General features: G+C 38.3%; 2 protein-coding genes across 5 annotated transcripts in view; both read left to right on the top strand.

Moving 5' to 3' along the window:
- LOC134800532 (nucleolar protein 4) overlaps window positions 1-23,047 on the top strand; it is a 157,801-nt gene that overhangs the window by 20,382 nt on the left and 114,372 nt on the right. The window lies entirely within an intron of this gene.
- On the top strand, window positions 12,796-15,085 carry LOC134800575 (uncharacterized). Its single transcript, XM_063773064.1, has 2 exons — window positions 12,796-13,581; window positions 13,673-15,085. Exons 1-2 carry the CDS (start codon window positions 13,240-13,242, stop codon window positions 14,366-14,368), a joined length of 1,038 nt encoding a protein of 345 aa, XP_063629134.1. The 5' UTR covers window positions 12,796-13,239; the 3' UTR covers window positions 14,369-15,085.

The following is a 23,047-nucleotide window of genomic DNA, read 5'->3' as shown; positions in this document are numbered from 1 at the left end:
CGCCGGTGATTTCTGCTCTCCTGGTGAATGTCGCGCAATTCAGACGTTGCCTCACCGCACTCGCGCGTTGCCAACTTGAGCAATACAAAAGAAATCTTTTGTTACACGCCTTTTTCTTTGGGGATCTTGATTACACTCGTTATTTTCGTTAGGATTCCTACATCAATAACTATATACTTAGTCAACCTGTGGCTCCATTAGCTTTTAGGTTTGAAATAGGCGTTATATTTCGTAGGTTCTTCTTGGGAAAACAAGGAATCAGCTAACTTACCTCGCCAAATGGTGTGGAAATATATTAGAAAGAATTAAAGCAAAAGATCAAAGGTGATTGATATATTACTACTTAACTATATGTTGCTAGTTTTCCCAACGTTAAGGTAAAAGTTATCTAAAGACATCACGACATCTTTGATGGATGGGAAATTACGGCAACTTTCGCGCGAAGTGACGATGTGACGCCCGCAGACAACTAACTACTTGAAACTACAGCTACGCTAGCGGCAATACATTATTCACAAATGTATTACGATGCTGATGACTTGATAAGAGATCGAATTGTAATTACCTTCTGTCTTGTGTGAAGTTAGCAAATGGCTTTTCGTAATGATCTACCATTTACTCCAACTTTAAATTCCACACAAAAAGTTACAAAATAATGTAGATTTCATGAAAATCAAATGATCACTGGTTTTCTGGACCAATATTTCCAATTATAGTACAAACGGCTTCCTGGAAGGGTTAAATTTCTGCCTATATCAAATATTTAGACTATAAACCTGTTACTATAACAATATTTACCTCCACAAAAACCAATTCGAGGTACCTACTTGCATTACATTGGTCGGTTTCCGAACTCCGGGAACTATCCTATTCGTCAAAGCTTTGGAGTTGGAATCGGTTTCAGTCTATGAATGATTTGGGGTTATTTGTGTTTCTCAGTTTGGAGGGATCAAAGGGTTAAAAAATTGGAAAATACCACGGTAACTAGGATTTAATTTTACAAAATAATTGGCATGTGTAAATTTTTTTAATGAATTTTAAATTTGATGGCCGGGAAATGAGGTCCTCTGTTAGCTCTTAGGCGTCACGTTTGCAGACGAGTGTGTTTCTGTTGATGTCAGAAGGGCATTTTTACTAATATACTTAATAACTTAATAATTATATTCGTTTTATTTACTGTTTGAATTACTTACACACAGCGCGTCTATGCCACGTCCCAAGTTTGACCGAAAAAGTAAGACATCAGTAAAAGTCTTAGGAAAAAATATCAAAATTTAAATTAAGTGGGATTTTACTTGGTCACGTAATGTAAGAGGCTCAGGCATATTTAAGTCAGTCTGCTTTATATTAAGCGACAGAAGCGATAGAGATAGATATCCTCAAAATTTGTGAAAATGGTCCGCCGCGGCCGCTGTCTCCATTTACGCAATTACGCGGACCGCGTGCGTGTTCTCGGCTTAATCCACTTTTAATTTTGATTGATGCTCCCTCGCTCGCTGCGGTCGCTGAATTTAATCCTGAGACTGCCAAGGTCAACGGGCCTGGGACGAATGATGAAGAACTTCAGTTTACTCTAAAATTGTAACTCCAAAAAGCATTGGATGCTAAAATAGGATCGCCAATCAGCATAATCTCCACTGCCCTGCTGCCTATGATGCGTCCACGGGAAATCTTTTTAAGGGTTTTGTAGTCAAAAGAAATCCTCATAGTTTCTTTTATATCCGTCCGTCCGCGGCTGATATAAGTGACCCTCTCAATACGAGATAGTAAATGCCACATTAGTAAAATAAGTGTCTATAAGTATGCCTCAAGTAATAGGGGGTGCTGAAGATGACAATTCAGACAACCGTAACAAAGTAAACAGAGTCGAGAAATACAGATTGGTTAATAAGATATCCCACATCCTACGGTATGTCGTTAAACGATATAAGACAAAACCAAGAAAAGGAAAGCTCATTCTAGACGATTTTTGAAGTGAAAACTTCTTTAGCGGCGCTATGCACTTTTTGTGATGGGGAAAAAATGTTAATCTCGTAACGGGTGTCACGTGACCGTAAGACGTAAGACGGACACGTGACCTGATCGAAAAACTGTTACAATGAGTTTTTCTTTATTGATTTAAATGCCATCTAGTGAGTTTCCCTCTAACTGGTACTAATATAACTCGAGTACTAACAGTGATGTCCTTAGGGGTTTCAAGTAATGCGACGAAATAACGCTAGATGCCGTTAACCTCAATTATACATAGTGCTGCAGACATTCATTGAGTTTCACTTCTGCCGGCACTCCCGGAGTGCAACCCGTTGTTTTTTTTTTAAGTTAAATTAGCATACAGACAAACTCAATGGGCCCTAAATATCATAGTTTTGGAGAAGTGTACATCTCTCCCTGGGAAACAGGTTTGTATTGTATACGTATGTAGCGAGCTCGGTGGCACGGCAGCGCGTAATGAGGGTGTGGGCCGCGAGGATATTATCAGACGTGTCGAAGGCTGGCGCTTTCCCGCCGCACCGATAAAACTTCATGCCGTCGTGCCATTCAGTTATTATTGATTTAGGTAGCAGTTCTGTGTTTAAATTTATAATATTTATGCCTGTAGTGCAATTAGACATCGAGCACAGTACTGTACCTGTTTTTATCATGTGAACTGCGAAAGAATGATGTCTGTAAATTTATTCAAAAATAAGATAAAGTCCTTTTTAGGCAAATGTTTGAAAAACGTACCTATTTAACGTAGCTATATAGACTAGCATATTTAGCATACTTAAGACGTTATTTCAAGACCATATTTATTCAGTAAATCTTCAATTCAGTCGATTGTCAAAATAACTATTATGCCGTTATTGAATCAAAGGATCGCTAGACCAGAAACTCTACCCATTTTAAGACTAATTTAAACTTATCAACCATACATGTTAGTGTTCAACCAAGGTTGAAAGCAAACATGAAACAATAATGTGGCAAAGTATCAAGCTGGTTCGCGCTATAGCCCGTCAACATGGCACTTGACAGGCGCGAGGCGCGGCCCGGGGCGCGCCGCCGGCACTTTACCGTCGCATACTGTTCACGGCACTATTTAATTCTAAATAACCATATTTGTGTGCACGACTACCTAAACCTATCCTTATTAGCGTGATTGGCATAAAGATTTTGTTCTTCTATCTATCTTATATTATATTTTGCCAATCAGGCACGGATGCATTTATGTCAAGCATAAAAATGATGGGCTGGTCAGGAATGCAGCAATATCTGAGATTTATTTATGTCAAATCCTTATGAGCCATTAAAATGTCTAGTGGATTTGAAATGGTTATTTTCAGACTGCTTAGGGCCAGTTGCACCAACCACATTTAACGGACTAATTAACGTCACGCAGCAGTTAACTATAAAACTTCCCATGCAATAAAATTTAGCAAACCCTTTAACGGTGACAGGCGGTTTGGTGCAACCGGCTCTAAAACTGTTACTGCAAATCAAATCAATAATCAATGAATCACTCTGACTGAGATAAGAATTGTGTTGATAGCCACCAACGAATGAAAACTATGAAATTCAGCATCCTGAAGTAAGTGAGCCCGATTTAATCAATTTGGTTAGATGTACCGTCAAAGTTGACCGAGTGAGCAAGAAGCGTCTCCGTTTCAGTTTGGACAAACTCGCTTTCGTATATGTCGCTCTCCTTCACCATGTCACAATGCATTATATGGAGTTAATTGTAGAATCAGTTTTTGGAAGTTCTTAAGGGTGGTCTACAGCTCATAGAGCATCCAGTGTGAATTGGTTTCTTATCCCTACACCTTATAGAACAAATAAAGTCCTCCGCCGCGTCTGTCCATTTGTGTGTTTGTGTGTATGTTCGCGATAAACTCAAAAACTAATGAACGGATTTTCATGCGGGGTTTCATCTATCAATAGAGTGATTCTTGAGAAAGGTTTAGATGTATAAAGTTAACCCGTGCGAAGCCGGGGCGGGTCGCTAGTATTAAATAAGAACTTACTCCGTTTACACGCGTATTTCTGATTGTCTTGTTCCTAATAGCACTCCAAAAGGTGAAACATACCAGGAGCGCATCACGTAACTTGCGCCGCTACCAGGGCCGCATAGCCGCGACATTACACAGACACGAGCCATTAGGCGCGCGCCGGGGCGCCCGGAACGGGCCCTATTTCCGGAAGGAAGCGTCCGGAAGCCGCGCGTCCGCCCCGCTTGTCGCTACTTCTACCTACTTATGTTCGCTTGGTATACATATAGCGTAATGTGACGTTGCGGATGAGTATTAGAAAATACAGTGGACATTTTAGACAGGAGCTGAGCTTAATAAACATAAAACATTCATTGCCAACGACCCCCTAGGCAAGTTCTCTGTTCGTAGGCGCTTTTTGCTACATACCGGTTTTCCCATTTTGGCTACGCTCGTAGCGCGTAGCTCGCGCTGGCACTGAATGTGTTAACTGTGTTTAAATATCGGTTATCTAAGTTCCATTTTGGCAAACACGTAGACCGTATCCGATTACAAGATTTCGTGTCATTTTCATTACAGATTCTTCTCTCATAATCTAGAATCTAGAACTTTAGTTAAGTTTAAGTACAAGTTTCTACTACGGGAAATTTGAAATAACAGTATACACCTACAATTATTCAGAGGATTTCACCGTGGAGTCAAAACTAGAGTCAAGTTTGTTTGATTCCTTTTTTAAGCCCAGCTAGGCGACTTAACATACATTTCTTTTCACGCCACTGTTCGGAAATGTGGCAATAGGTGGTCTGGTGATGATGGCACCTGAACCACCACTACTACAATGTTTCATTGTTATCATCATCTGTCATTGGTGACGGTTCGCTACAGCAATGAGTATAATTTTAAACATAAAAATCAATAAAAGATCTTTTTTGGCGCAACTTTTTCCTTCAAAAATAAAATTAGGTTATTTATAGGACCAATTTCTTGTTTAAAAAAAAGAAATGTCAAAACCATTCAGTTCATTTTTTTTAACAATTATCCATTCAGTTCACGCTTAAGGCCACCACTGGTATAAATGGGGCTGGAGCTCCTCTCCTGCCTGTAACTGCGGGCACCCAGATCAGACCATCAACCACATCATTCTGGAATGCCCCCTTACTAGATACACAGGCCAAGTAGATGATTTTAAGACCCTGTCAGATGAAGCAGTTGCGTACCTGGGAAGGGCGAAATTTTAACAAAACCTTTGACATTGTAATCCAGTGACATGTACATATGCCATACGATAAATAAAAAAAAAAACGCTTAAGGCGTTTTTTACTTTTGTAGCTGTTTGTGGTTTTATTTAGCAAAAACTCTTCTAAGTTTAGAGTCGGTTTGAAGCAAATAACAGAAAAACGCCTCTTAAAAGTGATAAAAAAAGTAAAAAAGTAATGTGAATATACTTACTTAAATATTGTAAATTGTGTCTGACTAAAAATACAAGAAACACGTTACGTATCTACGCTCGCTATAAAAATGAGTTCTTCTAGTGAAGAAAATGATATTCTTACGCTGAAGCCTAACCGAAATTCAAGAGACAGCACAGGCAGTGGCTAGTAATTTGCTACCAGAGAAATCGCGGGATAGTACTTATAGTTATGCAAATGTTTTCTTATTTCCTCGCAGTAGTCGTGAAAAGCACTATGTAATGCCTCGGCCAGAAACGCTAAAGATGGATTCGTATTATTTGAGGGCCGAACGCACTCGTCCATCTGTTAGCGGTGTTCCGTCCTCTCCTACAATGTACTATACATTCTTTCTCCATATGAAAAGAGACGTCAGCCGAATTAAAAAAATCATAATTCGTTAAATAATAAAAATGTACTAAATATTAAAAATTAATTCCTATATTTCCCACTTTATATTAGTTCCTTTGATCGTACCGTCTGACACGTCTGACAACGTCCAAAACGACAGGAGCCCGAGCCCGAGGGGTCCTACCCCTCATTATAACTAACGTTTGCAAATTGTACGTCGACTGCCGCGTACTGGCAACCTTACCTATCAACCCTATGCTCTAGGAATGTATACTTTATTACGTTAGAATACGGTATAGAGTTCAATGGGATTTTTAAGGTTTACGGGGTGGGACAGCGTTGCTGTCCTATCAATAAGAAGTGAAGATAGACGGGATACCTCAACCACAAGTATTTATAACAATAAAATTAAACTTGGGGTTTAAGTTTAATTTTATTGTTATAACGCACTACGCATTTCTTGCAAAAAATGTCTTACATCATGTTTGAGATTTTTTCTTCTAACTGCTGGATCATTTTTTATTAATCATAGCTAAAAACCACCGCAAGGAAACTCACTTTCACGCAAAAAAACCGCATCGAAATCGGTCTATCCGTTTGAGAGCTACGATGCCACAGAAACAGACGGACAGTGGCGTCAAACGTCAAACGTTTTTGCGTCGGGGTAGAAAAGTTTAAAAACGTATAGATTTAAAGCTCACTAAACTAGAAGGAAGCATAGGAACGAAAGTTACTGCTTCGTATAATGTCTATTTTTTTATTCGGTAGACTAAAATGACATTTCCTAGTATGAACATAAAATGTCATTTCATAGTATGAAATGTCATTTTAGTCTATCGAATAAAAAAATAGACTTTAGGTACTTGAGTATGCGTTATTTATGCTTGACGTAACACGCCAAATGAGCACCCCACACAAGTACTTACATTGTGTAATTACAAATCTGTGTAGCGTAGACTGACAACCAAATAAATATTAAGATACTGATTTCTTATTTCTTTTCACAGGTAAGGATAGTAGTCCGCTTTGAACAGGTATCACCCTGGGTCATCCACAGCATCATAAATAAGGTACTTACAAATAGTTAAAGACCTACTAAACGTTTGCTTAATCCTTCACAACTACTCTTAAGTACTTAACGAAAAGTTACAACCGATGTCTTTCCGAGGATAGACATGCGATAAATATTTAATCGATAAATACATTAGTTTCGTACTGGAAATAAATGTTGTTCTAACCGTCAATTCTCCAAGCCAGCTAAGCCAGTACAGGTTGATTTACGCTATACTTATGCTTCAACTTCAGAGAAACACATTCAGTAATTATGTCGGTCACCCCGGCACATCTGACAGTGGCGTAACGCTAACGACGCGCCGAGGGTCCTCCCAAGCTCTCATTACGGACTGCCGCTTGATACGGATGATCCATTGCTAAAGAAAATTTCGAACATACCACTTATACTTAGGTATAATCTAGTAATTGAGAAAAAACTCGTGATAAGTCCATTTTAATTTTGTGTAAAGGGGTCATCCATTAATTACGTCACACGTTTAGGGGGAGGGAGGGGGTCAAGAAAATGTGACATATTGTGACATGGGGGAGGGGGGAGACACAAACTTTGTGACGTGACTTTAACTTCATCAGTAACCGAAGTTTTTTTTAAATTATTTTATTCGCTGTACATTTAAATAACAAGTTTTTAAAACGATAATCGTTTTTATTCTTTTAATTTTCTTTCCTAAGCAGTTTTGGGTTATAAAATTACTAATATTTATATCGTCAAAAATATTTTGATAAAATATTAATAATACTTAGGTACTTACTTAATTCGATTTGGCGACTTCGTAGAAAAAATGTGACGTCACACTAGGGGGGAGGGGTTTGCCAAATGTGACCAAATGTGACAAGGGGGGGGGAGGGGTCAAAAAACCTAGAAATTCGTGTGACGTAATTAATGGATGACCCCAAACTGGAAATTTGGACAGTTGGGCTTGCGAAGCCTGTTAGCGAACCCGAAATTCGTCAAGTAATAAACGGATATTTTTGAATTAGGTAAGATCAGATTATTTGTTAGTTATCTCGTTTTGGATCACAATCAAATTCTGTTTCTAATTTGACTCTCCTATCTTTGATACTTAATAAATTGAGACCTTTTAAAACCAATGTTTTTGTGTTTAGAGGGGTATTTTACACCTTGATGAATGGTTGGTGATTTTTTTACACCGTGAACCGGTTCATCTCTACAACTAAGTATTATATATCTACTTAAGCTATATATATTGTAGCTAAGCTTCAGCTCCATTTTTACGGTTCCTAGCTGTACCATATTGCAACTTCTTTCTACCTGAGCATCATTATTATAGATGTCAAGCCGGTTGGTTGCGTCACTGCACGCGAACTCTATCTACGGCTACAGACCCGGCTTAACAACCCGTTGCAAAAAGGACTCTATCTCGTCGGAATAGCGATTAAAACAGCCTTGGCTATAAATGTGAAGTAGCCTACTTTGCTCTCACCGACAACAGCTTGTTCGCTGGAATATAGGCTTTATACATATGCAATAAAGTTGCGTGGAGTGATAAAGTTAAGTTTGTTTTTGGTAGACGGATAAATATCGGTTTATACTCATCGGCTCGCTTTGACGCGTCGCCGGTAATTTTGCTTTGCGAATAAAAAGAAGGTCTAATGTGAAAATACAACGCATATATTTACGACCTTATTGGTTGAGGTGATTTGGCTCTCGGTGGGTGCATTTATCAGTATAATGTCAATATGATCTTTTGTTGTGTTGAATGCAGGGAGTCACGTTTCGCTTCTCACGATTTTTCTGTATTCTGGTGTCACTGCCTGGATTAGGAACACCTTGTATTGATCGACCGCAGAGGATCTAAATTTGATCTTAATATCAGTCTCAGGTAAATTCCCCGGAGCAGTTACTTGGGGTGTCCGGGGCATGGAGTAGTTACCTACGTAGGACAAAAACGGGTCAGAATCTAATGATAACATTCATCAGAATTCACAGGAACACTTGATATCTTCCAGATTTTCTGGACATACACCAAAGCCACTTTATTGACTTTATTTTTATTTACTGTGTAATATATATTTATCATAATTGCAATACATATAAGTAATAACAGTTGCATGCGCAAAAAATCTGATGACAGATGGTATTGCTGCCCGTCTTCTGAAGAAGTTAATTTTGAGAGCTATAATTTCAGTATAATATTCTATGCTTAAGGGGGCATTTTCATACAAAATGCATTACAATGACAGGTCTCAGTATCTACTAAGGGACGGACTAGAAATGGTGATGTCAGCTCTAATTTATGGAACAAGCGCATTCCTGTCGTGTCGGCGCCGCCCCGTATCTTATCCTGTCGTTACCTTAGCGCCTGCAACCATTCTACTAATGATCGGCATAAAATATAACATTCGAGAGTCACTTTTGTTTTCTAGCTATGTGTATGGTAAAAACTTATGCTAACAACTCGACTCATTTCTTACATTTATATACCGGGTGTGGCCTGTAACACGAGCAAATAATTAAAACATAGATTGTACTCCTCAAACGGAGACACTTTTGTTCAACGACTTTTAAAAATTATGAAGTATTTAGACTCCCTATTTTTCATACAAAATAAATATTATCTTCAATGGACGCCATCGCCACGCCATATCATTGTGATTGACGTTGCTTGTCACGCCTTAAACATAACAAAATTCGCCATACATTGCGTCTTAGAATAAACTTTAAAGTGTATTAAAAATCAACCCACAAGTTATTTTTAAAAGTCGCCAAACAAATGTTGGTCAGTATGAGGAGCACAGCCTACAGTTTAATTTTTTGCTCATATTACAGGCCACACCCGGTATGTACTTTGCCAATCGAACACTCGTGACAAATTTATAAGTAACGATATATCCATAAAATCTGATTATGGGTTTGAGGAAGTTTGTTGTGGGCAAGTGGTGTGACAAAAAACATATACATGTTGTATATAACTCCCTAAGTTGACAATATACAGGGTGATTCATGAGACGTGAGCAGGACTAATCCTGCACACTCAGTAACTGATAATTGATCGATCACCGTCGTATTTAGGTGAAACAACCACACTTTTTCCTATTTTTTAACTTTTTGGTGAGGGCAAATTTAATCCACTACGATCATGGTCACCCTACAAGACCTAATTAATAAGCATAAAACCTATTAAATTTTTGATTACGAAGAAAATAAACTGTCAAACTTGAGTGAGATACGAGTATTCAAAAGTAACCAGACCGCGATGACAGTGGTGACATTCAATTTGACACAGAAATATCGGTAGTTTAGTATTCTAATTTTAGGGTGACCACGCGTGTCGTAAATAAATTAATAACTTTTTTTTTTCAACACGACTAGAAAATTAACGTTAACCTCACTAATACTGATACGAAAGTGTTGCTTATAATTTACGAAATGCGCAGTATTAGTCCTGCTCACGTCTCCTGAATCACCCTGTACCTATAGATAAATACCATACAGGTCTCTACGCCCTATATTTCTATGGAAAATGGGTTCATCCCCAATGTGAGTAATTTCTTACATATATTATAAGTAATAAACGACATTTTACAATTCAATTATCATAAATTAGGACTGCCGCTATCGCGTTGTATAATTCTTATTTATACATAATATTTTTTACATAAAACATGTCATTTAAAAGAATGGTCTATGAATATAGAGCACTTACATGAATACAGACCCACAGACACCGGGAGAGGTGGAACTAAATAAAAGCTTGTAAAAATGAAATCTCTCGCACCGCACGGAGCGGGATCGCTTATTACAGTCCCCCGTCCCTGCATATTACCCCCGGGCCCGCAGTTATCATGCCACCTGTCAAAATAGACTGCAGCGCTCTGCGGGCTCTGCATTTGCGTGGGCCGCATGGAAATTACAATTCCGTACGTCACGTGCAGTGTTTCTTGCTTTCTTTCATATTTTGACAACCATTGTCTTAAATTTAAGAACAACAGTCATAAAACAATGGCGTAAATATTTATTGTAGTAAGTTTTTGGTGAATGTAAACATGTGGAAGTGGACTACTTAACCCCAACTAGCATTCATTCCTTTTTGCACAAAACAGTGCACGTTAACTATTTGAATTTGAAACGTGAAAAATTAAGAAAAACAAAAACAGAGCCATTCTCTTTCAAAACCACTAATATTATATTTTTAATTTTGAGGTCATCCAACAAACTTAGTTGTCAGCAAATTAAAGTTTTCAAAAGTCACATAGCCAATTTATCAAAATGCATGGATAAGAAGTAAAAGAAATATTGCTTATTCCCTAAAATCCTAGTCACACAGTGGAACTACCTTGCAAAAGTGACGCATGAAACGTTGGAAGAGAAAAGCTAGTTCCTTTTGCCTTCTTAACCGTTTTCATATACATATATATTATGAGTACCTATATTAATTTACTAACCCACTTTTATATGTTGCGATATCGTGTTGTTATCATGTCATATTTACTTGTACGACATCATAGCTATGTCAGTTGATCCTATTCAAGTAATGTTGAAGGGGTAACGCCTCGATGAAGTATCGGTAAGAGCACTTGATGGGCTTCAAGTTAATTACATTAAATGCTATTGTTGCCTGAGCAACAAACGGGTTAGTAGAAAATGTCCGCTAAAATAGAACCCATGTTTAAATGGCCTTTAAGTTTGTTCAAGCGCCATAACCCAAACTTATTCAATTTTTATATTTGATATTACCCGCCATATTACCCTATTTTTTGAAACCGTCACAAGAATTTCTATTTGCACTCTTAGGGTTTATATCAATGAGGCCTGCGAATGTTTTTTTCAGGTCGTCAAACAAGTTAATAATTTAACAAATTGAGCTGGAGGTATAACATCGATAATTTTGAATTTAAACTTAATATGTGCAATGTAACATCTTCTTACAAACTGGCCTTTTATTCCTATGTTAATAAACCGTTACTATGCATTGACAACAAAGGTAAAAGTTAAAATTCAGCTGGGAACAAAGTAAATACGAGTGGACAGTTATCATCCCGATGTTTGCACGGGAGCGTGTCTGGCGGGCGCCGTAATCGAGAGGGGGCATGGATGGAACTTGTTTCGCTTTTTGTATATTTTTTTGTATGGTGTGTTTGTATCTGGCTGAAATGATACAATAGACATAAAGAAATGTTGTTTAGTATTCAACAATTATAAGTACTTCATAAAAGAAGAAAGTTTAATAACAATATGATCGGTAGCCAAAAGGCTGTCTTAACCCTAAATTATTTTGCGATAGAAGAAGAATTTACAATTTAAAGATTATGGTTTTATCAAATCGCTATAAGAAATGAAGGGATGTTCTCGTAAGATACTTATCATATTCAATTTGAAGGTTTTTATTAGCTGCATTCTCGTTTCATTTATTTTTTTAAGAAGTTGTTAAATTTGTTTAAAACTTAACACGGTACCGTCCATAAACACGCTCGAGATTTTATCGATACCAGTCTCAACCAAAACTAATGTTCCCTGGAAATCTGCACACCTATAATCATATTTCATTTCATTACGATACGCTATCAGTGCTAAATGTTCTCCATTTAAGGACGTTTCTGCAAAAAGCCCGTTTGGTAAATTGGCGCGCATACATTATCCCGCGCTGCAAGATACGCCAACATAATGTGTGTGCAGACGTTTCGGCGCGAGTAAATGGCCTGTCGCCTATCGCCTGTCGCCCTTCTCCGCCCGTCGGGTCGCCGCCGCCCGGCGCCTCGGGTATCACGACCGCGCGGTGCAGCTATAATTTTTCGAGTTCGAATTTTAAATTCGATTTTTGTTTTTGCGAAAAAATGGTTGTAGCCGTTGGAGGTTCTATCAGAGGGGGATGTGGGCATTGAGTTTAAGTAGAACTATCCGAATTGGAAGAAGATATCGACACTACGGTAATTGATAAGTATTTTATGCTCCACCCAATCAAGATCCAAACCAACCAATAAAACTGCATATTATAACTTTTTGCTTTAGAAAATTTAACCATAAAGGTGTCAACAAAACCAAATCGATTGTTAATCTTTGTCTGACTTTGTATAATCAGATATCGGTGTCGGCCGGGTCGGCGCGGTGTTCGCGACACGATTACGCACTGTGTCGCGCGCCGGCCGGCGGTGGCCGGCCACAAATCTTCCGTTTCACTCCGGCCCAGCCTCCGCGCGGAGAGGAGGGAAACAGCACGCTTCAAAGCACGCGGCTGCGTGATACCGGCTACTCCCGAAATAGGCTGCCCCTCCCGCGCCCCGCGCCCGGCCCATCGCCCATCCATCGACGTGCTTTTAGTATGCTGCGCGCATGCGAACCGCCCGCACCCTCTGCGCTCCTAGTAACCATAAACCAAAACGCGAATTATAAACCCACAAAAAACTGACCACACTGAACCCCGCGATAATAACATGCAATAAACAAAATGGTAGCCATGCTAGCCAATCCTAAATGGAGCGAAGATTTAACAATTCAAATGATCATAGAGTACGAAAAACGCGAATATCTATGGAACCCGGTATCAGAACATTACAAGAATAAGAAGATACGCGAGCAGGGTTACGTGGAGATTATTAACGAGTTGAACCTGGTGGATGTCACCGTTAAAGAATTGAAGAATAAGATAAAGAATATCCGGTCGTCGTATAGTGTAGAGCTGAAAAAGATTCGCGCGGCGCGGAAGGCCGGCGCGCATGCGTACCGGCCCAGCGTCACGTGGTTCGAGCACGCAGACAGGTTTCTGCGGGCGATCGTCACTCCGAGCTCCGTAAGACTATTTTTGTTTATTTACTTTGTATTTGTCTACACATGCGCTCTGCCGCGAACAGCTGATTTGAGGTTATGTTTTTTGGCGGCAGGTGGATACGAGTTTGCTGGAGATACCGGCGAGCGACGACAGCGACGCCGTTCAAGATTTAAGCGAGCGAAAATCTCCGGAGAAAAAGAGTCCTCGGAAAAGGCGCAGCTCGACGCGGTCGTCGACGCCGTACGTGCTCAACACGCCGTCACCGCGCCCCGGGACGCCGTTCGGGCTGAGCCAGCCGGCCGCGCCGTTCGGCATCCTCCCGCCGGCCTCCTCCTCGTTCCTCAACCCTCCCGTGGGGATCGCGACGCCGCTCATTACGTCCCTCGCCACCATCTACCCGGTGCCCGCTAAACAAAAGAAAGGCAATTACGACGATCGGAGCGAGGACGGCCCTCAGGATTTAAGTCAGCACTCGGAAAACGGAAACGAGAACGAGTTCGAAATGTTCGGGAAACTGATAGCGAGCCAGCTGCGGAAGTTGCCGCTCAGTTTGGCGTTGGAAACGCAGCTCAAGATACAAACTTTGGTGAACGCGGCGAGAATTCAGGCTGTTTATCAGCAATACAACTACCCCGGACCGTCGCAGGAGGCTCTCTCGGTGCAGGCGTTATCCAATGGGATTTTGGCTAGCATGGCTACTCAAAGCTCGTATGCCTCACGTGTAATGGGTTTGAGGAATGATTCTCCGGAAGATATGAGCCGGGATTTGAGGATCGAAAATTCTTTGGGGTCGGAGATAGAAGACTAAATAACGCCAGCGCCTCCGGATGCGCAACAAATAGATAAATCGCATCCTTCAAGGATTTGCAGGGAATCTCGGGAATTAAAGGGTTTAGATGATTATGAAGTCTACGGTTGCTCATAGGGTATAGACGGGTACCTAATCTCAATGTTCGATTAGACACAATAATTAATGTGATAGATGTTTTAGATACAAACGCATACTACAGATCTGATTAGTACAAAGAAAGCCCATGTTGATATTCAGGATACTTAAAGTGGAGCTAGTCAAGTATTTGGATGTTTTTGATGTTGTGATCTCGTTGTTTCGGCTGTGTTAATTTTATTTTATTTTAGAAATTCTAAACATTTACAAAAACTTTACTAGATTATTTATACGGGTGAAATTTTCTCGGAAAAAATGTCGGAATCGGAATAGAATGTTTTTTTATGGACTTTGCTCATCTCGACGATGTCAAATTCGATTTCAAGTACTAAATATTTCCCTACCATTACGAATTTATTTTGTGTGATAGCTGCATTTAATAGTGATACTATTATTATTAATGTGATTATAAATGTAAATGCATGTCATTATTGAATAAGAAATAAATACCTCAAATAGACAGTATAGAGAATAGACTTGGATATAACTTGGAGTATATTTTATCTGTTGTTCGATGTGCCACGATTAGATTATAAACAGAATGTGATTTATTGAAAATAAAAAGTTTTATAAATGTCACTTTCACTTTCAATTAAATGTAGTTAATGTACAAATCATCATCTCCCAAACTAGTCGCAAATTATGTCGTCAAATCAACATTTTGGTGACCGACCTCAGCATTATGATCACTTTAAGGCTTACCCTCAAAGTGATAAATTTTACGCGTTTTGTGCCTACTGCAGTGCTAGCGTGTGAAAACAATTTTTTTTAGAAATTAATCTAGCTAGATTGATTAGTCTTTTTCGCAAACCCATAAGTGCCAAAGGGAAGAAGAACAATTTTAGCGACAAGTAACAGAAGTGCCATATTTCGGTAGATAACTTGTCAAGAAGACTATCACTTGTTTGACGAGTTGACGACGTCATACGACGAATTGTCAGCGCCAGGTGAAAATTATAAAGGTGTTTGAAATAAGGGCCTGAAAATTAATTCACTGTGGTGTAATAATGGGCCCACATCTATACACCTCTAGTATTTAAGTACATAGTTAGACAACCAACAATGCGGGGCAGGCTGGCGTCTTGGCAGTTAAGGTTCTTAACCGATGTCAGTTTCTATCACATTTCGTTTAACCGAAGAACTGATCTCGGGTCAAAATTCTTAAAAGTTATCCTTTATACCTACTTACAGTACTTACTCAATAATTGTGACATCTTTAAATCTGAATATCATTATGTTTAGAAGTCTCTTGTACGCTGCAATAAAAGTATAAGTAGATAGGAAGATATTTATAAGGAACCGAAAATGGCGACTTAACATTTTTAATTCGATTTTTCTTCCTATCACTCTTCGTCCGCACAAATTGTTTAAAACATACCTTAAGCCCATCAGAGCGGCCCGGAGGACGACTGCTCAAATTAATAGGCGCCATATTTTTTAACCCGCACCTGTGCTCAACAGCCAGTGGGCAGGGTAATTCCATAATTGAAAAAAAAAACAACGGGTTGCACTCTGGGAGTGCCGACAGAAGTGAAAACTCAATAACTAGTCCAAAATGTTTGCAGCACTATGTATAATTGACCCATCCTCCTTTCTATTAAAAAACTTTAGTTCCGAAATTGCTGGCCAGAGAACTTAAATATGTAGCGTTAATTGTTTAAAATTCGAATAGAAATTGTAAAGTTACATCTGCATCTAAATATATTTGGTCATGATATTTTGAGTTTTATTCACCAGTACTAGAGTTCACTTTTATTAGCGATTTCATCAAGATGAGACTTTATTGAATAATTTAATTATATTGGAGTGATATAAAGTTAGAATGTAACTGTGAGATCCTCGTATTTCAGCCCGTACAAGATTAGAACATTGAGCTTTATTGCTTAATATAAAAGTCCAGTTTTAAATAATTGACCTGATTATGATAAGTTATGATTCGCGTTATTGACGCTGTAGATTTATTATCAGAAAAGAAGGGCAGGAAGAAAATCTTACTAGTTTGACAAAATCCTGAGTGTAAAAACATATCTCAATATTTGGAGCTTTTTAGATTTTTGAAATACATAGGTGTATGATATTTCTAATAACAATTGATTTTCGTGTGTACATGTGGTACGATCTTACATAAACATTCTTGTATTTTTGCTCTAACTCTTTTTACCTAGACGAATATTCTTTCAGTGATGCTCCTATATTGATCTGTCACTTTTTTACCGTAGCTTTATTCAGTAGTATTATTAAAGCTCGTTCCCTTAATTTTCACACTGAGTACCTACTCTTCCCCCACTTCGGGAAATGGTGCGCGAAACCGAAATCGTCACGAGCCGTTTTGTTTCATTGTTATTCGGATGTATTGTATGTTGAACTATCTGAACTTTCATGATGTCCTAGTACTCCTAGTCCAATAGAAGTATGAGTCACAAGAACAGTAACTCCTAGTGTTAGGATGAGTAAATTGGGGTTTAGAAATATTTCAACAGACTGTCTTTTCGTGTAAGGTGTCTGCTTGAATATTTTTATGTGATTGCCAGCAAACAAGCAGACAAGCCGCCTGGCGGGAAATGGTTACCGTCGCCCATGGATAGATGCAACATCAGAGGAGCCACTCAAGCGTTGCCGACCCTTAAAAACCCTGAATACCCATTGAATATACATAATACAGGTGTTATCATTGACCGAAGCGAAGCGAAGGTCTACGTTTTGACTCGGGCATTTTGCTTTCGTATGTCCGGATGTTCTCCTCTACAGGTCGCAATTCTTAACCGATTCTCGTGAAATTTTGTGACCGAATTTTATGACTAAATAAAATTTTTTTGTCAATCCGGTTTTTGGAAATTTTTAAAAATGGCGGAGTCGTGATACCTGGCGCCTAAACAAATAGTCGTATCGATATCATAAGACTTTTTTCTTTTTGAAACATGTTTACAGAGTTAATAGCAAAAAATGCAGAAAAAAATTATCGCTGGTTTAGGCGGTATTTAGATATTTAATTTTAACTAATTTTAATTTGAGAAGGAGTAGCTAAATTTCGTCATCCCATCTAAGAACTATTTGGCTCAGTTTGTAAACGTTCGCTTTTTCTGTTTGCACAGAGGGTCTGGGTTCGATCCCCAGTAATTGTATGCTGGGATATTATAACTTTTTGTATTTATTTACACATAAATTTCGTATTGTTTTTCTTTAATTTACTATACACCGTGTTTTTATTGAATTTCGTTAACTTCGGGGTATAGTTAAGTACGTTTATAAGAACTAAATGGCATAGTTAATTTTCAAAAAAAAAATTTTTTTTTGTTTTTTTTTTTGTTTAAAAAGTAATTAAATGTAGCATATAGCGTTGTTGTAACACGGGCATTACATTTAACTCAACCAAACAATTGAAATCTGTGACATATCAATGTCATTTCGTACATCAATCGACCGAGATTGTACTTAAGTTTAGTAGCAAATGTATGAACTCATTCTAAACACTAATCAATATGTAAGCCGGCCCTAAGGCAAGTGTACACGCTTGTAGAGGCCTTATAGTAAAAAAATAAATTATGGATTATCTCCGAAATGGACTTAATTAGAACATCGGTCTCTTTGAGAAAGTTACTTGATTTAAGCTCAGGAATGCACCCTTGAAATTAACGGAAATCAAAAAAAACACGGTGTATTTAAAGCTCTTAGCACCATGTTATTTCAAGCTCTGCTCGCGAGGTCTACAGCTCACAGAGCCACTAGTATACATATGGAGAGCTTTATTTCCGTTTGCCCAAGCCTACTAAAACATAGGTTTGACTTGAAAGTATATAATCTTCAAAATGGAACAAAAACCCGAATTAACCTCGTAAATTGGTAAGCAAGAAATACATCATATTTATTTCGCTTTCCCTGTTAGTAAGCTAAATGAAGACATGTTTTCAATTTCAACATCATGTCGCTTAACTCGAATCAATCGAGCGAACACAATAATAAACAAGAAGGCACTCGTCTCCCCGATCTTTCCCAGCTCGCCCGTATAGACTGTCTTTATTAAATTTTTACACAGCGAGAGAAATGAAATTCGCTGGCTAAGCTCCCGCGTTCGGGCGGGACGTGTCAAACCGTAGTTACTGCATTCACAAAACCGACTTGCCTAATATAAGTTGGACCAGCCATCCGTTACAACTGCGTAATCCATGATTACACTTACACTGGTTCGTCAGTCGAAAGATATGTATACGATTTTGCATTTAATTCCTTTGTAATAAGGTAGAAAGTGTGTACATTTGTTTGACGCCTCACAGCTTGCGAGCGGGTGCGAGGGTGAGTTGAGTGGGACCAAAGGTGGCTAGCGGGCCGGTTGCGGTGGCCGGTAGCTTACGACGCTCTAGTGGGCGCTAACGATCTTGATACTTAGCCATGAAAAACGTCGACACTTTCAGTTCACGCGATAAAAAACACAGGTATTTATAAAAAGATGATTAAGTGATTTTAGTTTCTCGTGGTAGAAATATAGAAGTGTAGTGGTAACTTGGAATACGTGTACTCGACTCTGTGGCGTTTTAGTATTCATTTCCCTCCGGTATTGCATTGGTCGTAAATCGTAAAGCATATATTAAATGTAAAGTAAAATATATTATAAAAATACACGTACATACAAATAACCTAATCGTCCCACCTAGTTCGGTTTGAAAATTATTATCTATCAGTATCACACATGAGATCCTTTTTGATCTATACATTTACAACTCCGGATTGTCATTTAATTAAATTATTTATAATTCAATATTTAATCATGGTCAAACATTACAACAGATTAAATTATATATTTTATCTAAATATTTTGCAAATATATAATTATTATCATAAACAGAAATAATGAGTAAATAATGATAATTTTAAGTCTTGTACTGACTTGTTTATTATTTAAAGCTCATGTAACATAGGTTTATTCAAATCACCCTTTCAATTATCAACGCTCATAAGCCATAGTGCATGTTAGCCGAACAAAGGGCTTAGCGGGCTTGCCGCTGTTATTCAGGGCTTATAAAATTCACGTACACTGACACCTCTTTATAATTGTCGATGTGCGGTCGGCGGCCGCGATAAGGGATTAAGCCCCTGCCCCCCTCGAGACTGCCTCCCCCTGGCCTGTCGTCGCTTGGCTTTTTTCTCGCGCTTGCACTTTGCTACAGAAATTGGAGCGAAGCGTATATTGAATTATGAAATAGGATATGACTGAGCCCGGGTGGAGTGGATATGCCAGTTTCGCGACGGGGCCCGCTCGTTATTTGTTCGTCTAGCTTTTTTGCGATAGTTTTGACGTGCGCTAAGTTTGCGTGCGCGGTGCTTGGAGAAAAAATACTAAGTTGTTCGTGAAGTTGCTTGTAATGTAGTGATTATATTTTTTTGCGTAGGATTATTATGTCGTATATCATCGAAGCATATTTAAAGATTACTTGGATTACCTATTATTAAAATTGAAGTGTTCATTAGTGGAAACGGAGTCTCATCGCTTTTGATAGTTTTGACAAATTTTATTATGTATCTGTTTAATAAGACATAGGTAAATTAATTACCTATTCTGATCCTTCATCTTCATCAAAAAATCACTAATCACATTAATTAAGGAATCTGTATTGGTGTGTGTCACTTTTAATTTATAGTAGTGAATAATATATACATTTGTAGTTTTTAACTCCGAAGAAAACATCTTGTTTTATCAGTTTTATACATTTTAGAACACGGACAAAGTTAGTAGTTGGAATCCTCTTCACTTGTCTTCTCTGGTTAGGGCCCCCGTCGGGTTCGTGACGCGGATTATCTTTTTCGGCTTATGTATTTCACGCCTTTCGGGACTCGCCTTTGCTACCTTGCCTTATTCAATTCAATGGAGGTCCTTTATGTGAGAATGTTACAAAAATAATGTCACGCATGTCGCTGCATTGCCGCATTTGCTTTGACTCAACTTTTCATTGAACTGTTTGTTGTTTAGAGATCATAATACCTTCGAAATTAATGAGTATTCATATCATCTGTCACCTAATTGTATAAAATTAAAAGTAAGTACCTAAAGGTATTCAGAATACGATTCAGATACCGTTCTGACAACTCCCTGGGTGTGGCAATTAAAAATCATTTATTTACCTGCCTGTGTTTTAACCTTAACACAAAATACGCATGTAATCTGGATTTTAAAATACCTACACATGAATTGTTTCACAGCCACTATTAACTTCACTAGCGATATTGACTCTGATGTAACTTTGTTCAAATAAAACCCGGCTTTTTGATGAAGCAATAAACATAATATCAGTAGTAGCTACCTGCAGCCATACAAATTCAATTCTGTGTTCGACGCCCACTCATCAATAAAATAGCGACTCCTCAATCAGCCCACGTTTTATTATGGGAGGTCTAGTTGGCTTCGGTCTGATTCCTGTCCAATTTCAAAAACTACTGGTCTTTAACTGACTAAAATATGAATAAAAGGTAAGTTATGGAGCGCAATAATCGCTCAGCGACTAAGCTCCTAAAATTATGAATAAAAAAAAAGTGTTGTTTATTTTTGTTTCATTTGTGTTTACAATCAAGTAATTGTAACTTATCTACAATGGTACACAATATGGAAAAATTCAAAAGGAAAAATTTTACATATCACTTATTTTTTTGACTGTTGACGATACGTGAATGCGGAGAGGATACAAAATATTCAACAAAGGTGGACCAAAGTTTAGAGAATGTATGACTGTACCGTATGCCGGTTTAAATTCATCTTAGATTCCTTCGAGACACTCATACACCTCCAACTTCAGTATGAATAACTTGCAGATCTTATTGCCACGTCGAGTTTCGTGCAATAAATGCCGACTTGCAGAGGCTGTTATAATACTAGCTACTGTGTAGTATTCGTAGAGATGAAATTATCTAAATATGTTTAATTTCCCGATTACTGAGGAAGGCCTCATTATTACGGATTTTGAAAATTGTTAATGAACAAAATGTTCAATTGATGGGATTCCTCAAATGTTATATTAGGCATACAATAGCTATTCTTATTAAACTGACATATCAATTGAAATTATATTTTTTATCCTGTGTGTTAAGTTTAAGACTGTTAAGGTTCATAAGCAATTGAGAAAATAAATTCCGAAGTAGACAGAAATATTTCTGCTGATATGATCGTCTTTCCCTGGCAACAGTTTTTTGTGTAACTTTTGCTGCTTTGAAAGTTGTGGTTTAGACATGCCCTTGATTGTGTTCCTGCGCGTTCCATTCCTGTGGGTGGCAGCCGAGCCCGTACGGAGCGGTGCTTCTGTGGTTATTTATTTTGTGTCGAAGTTCCGCCGTCGCGCATCACAAAAGGGCCTAAAAGTAAATGAGAGTGCTAAATGCAGTGTCGTTTTCGACGGGAGTGTGCGGTAGTGGTGGGCGCGGGCTTCGCGATGGAGCCGTAACAACAAAGCGGCGCCGGACAGAAACCAGTCCGGCAAATTAAATATGTAGGAGGCGAGCGCCCGTATCCGCGCCGCCGCTAGGGTTGCCGGCCGGACTTTTATTATTCAGTGCCGTGTAATATTTTATATTCTGATATTAAAAGCTTTGGACGGGATATCTAAAGACTCGTGTTATGTGGTTACTGGAGTTATTCATCGTATCGCTAATTTTTAGGGTTGACGCGTCAAGGATTACGTAGTTCATTAAAAAAATTACTTGTCAGTAGGAAGATTAGCTTGACTCAATATTGTTTTTGTAACGGTAATTTCAAACTATATTTATTTTGAAATTATAAATAAAATTTGTTCTTAAGCTAACCTGTAATTTTTTAAATATGTTAATTATGTGTACTTATAATTTGATGTTGTTTTATTTGGTTTGGTATCAAGTTTTGTTTTGTGCCCAGTTCTATTAAAAAAATCTATTATTTAGAATGTGACTATAGTGGATAAATTATAGTGTCAATAGCTTCACAAAGCAAATATCTATAATCAAATATTAATGGTGATATTGGCGCGATCGCCACCCCTGCCGTTAGCGCTCCGCCCGCGCCGCGCGCCAGACATTTTTTATGCAGCCCGCAAGCGGTCTCAACGAGCTTCCAGCCAACGCGTTTTACTATACACTACCATATATTATTTATACTTTTGGGACTAGCGTTGAGATCATTTTTACTAGAACTTCTTTGTCTGTATTAATAAAAAGATGTATATCGGACAGTGCCTACATTAAATAATTAAAGATTCTGAATAAAAACTTAGAAAATAAAATATATCTAGTTTTTATTACTTTTCTGCTGAACCCCTTTCGATTATCTCTGGGCTACCTTTAGAATAGCTACGACTTCTTGTTTACTTCACATCATTACCACAATACATAAAATCTCTACATCTACATACAGAGATAACTAGTCAAAATTCAGTATCAACAGAAAGTCCCATCTACATTTGACAAAATGTGGCTATCGATGAATAACTAACATTTTTTATTTTAATAATAGTGGCAGACAACAAAAGCGGCATTTATATAGACAGAGACCGTGTATAGGTAATAGACCTCGTTAATAAATATTTAAGC

The sequence above is a fragment of the Cydia splendana genome, chromosome 20 (genome assembly GCF_910591565.1).
Source record: "Cydia splendana chromosome 20, ilCydSple1.2, whole genome shotgun sequence".
Lineage (NCBI taxonomy): Eukaryota > Metazoa > Arthropoda > Insecta > Lepidoptera > Tortricidae > Cydia > Cydia splendana.
Note: the sequence above shows the minus strand (reverse complement) of the source record. Positions and strands in the feature narration are given on the sequence as shown.

Excerpts from the sequence above, each read along its gene's own strand:
- LOC134800575 (XM_063773064.1), top strand. The coding sequence starts at position 13,240 with ATGGTAGCCATGCTAGCCAATCCTAAATGGAGCGAAGATTTAACAATT. Across the intron at positions 13,582-13,672 it reads CGATCGTCACTCCGAGCTCC|GTGGATACGAGTTTGCTGGA; the intron begins GTAAGACTATTT and ends TTTTGGCGGCAG.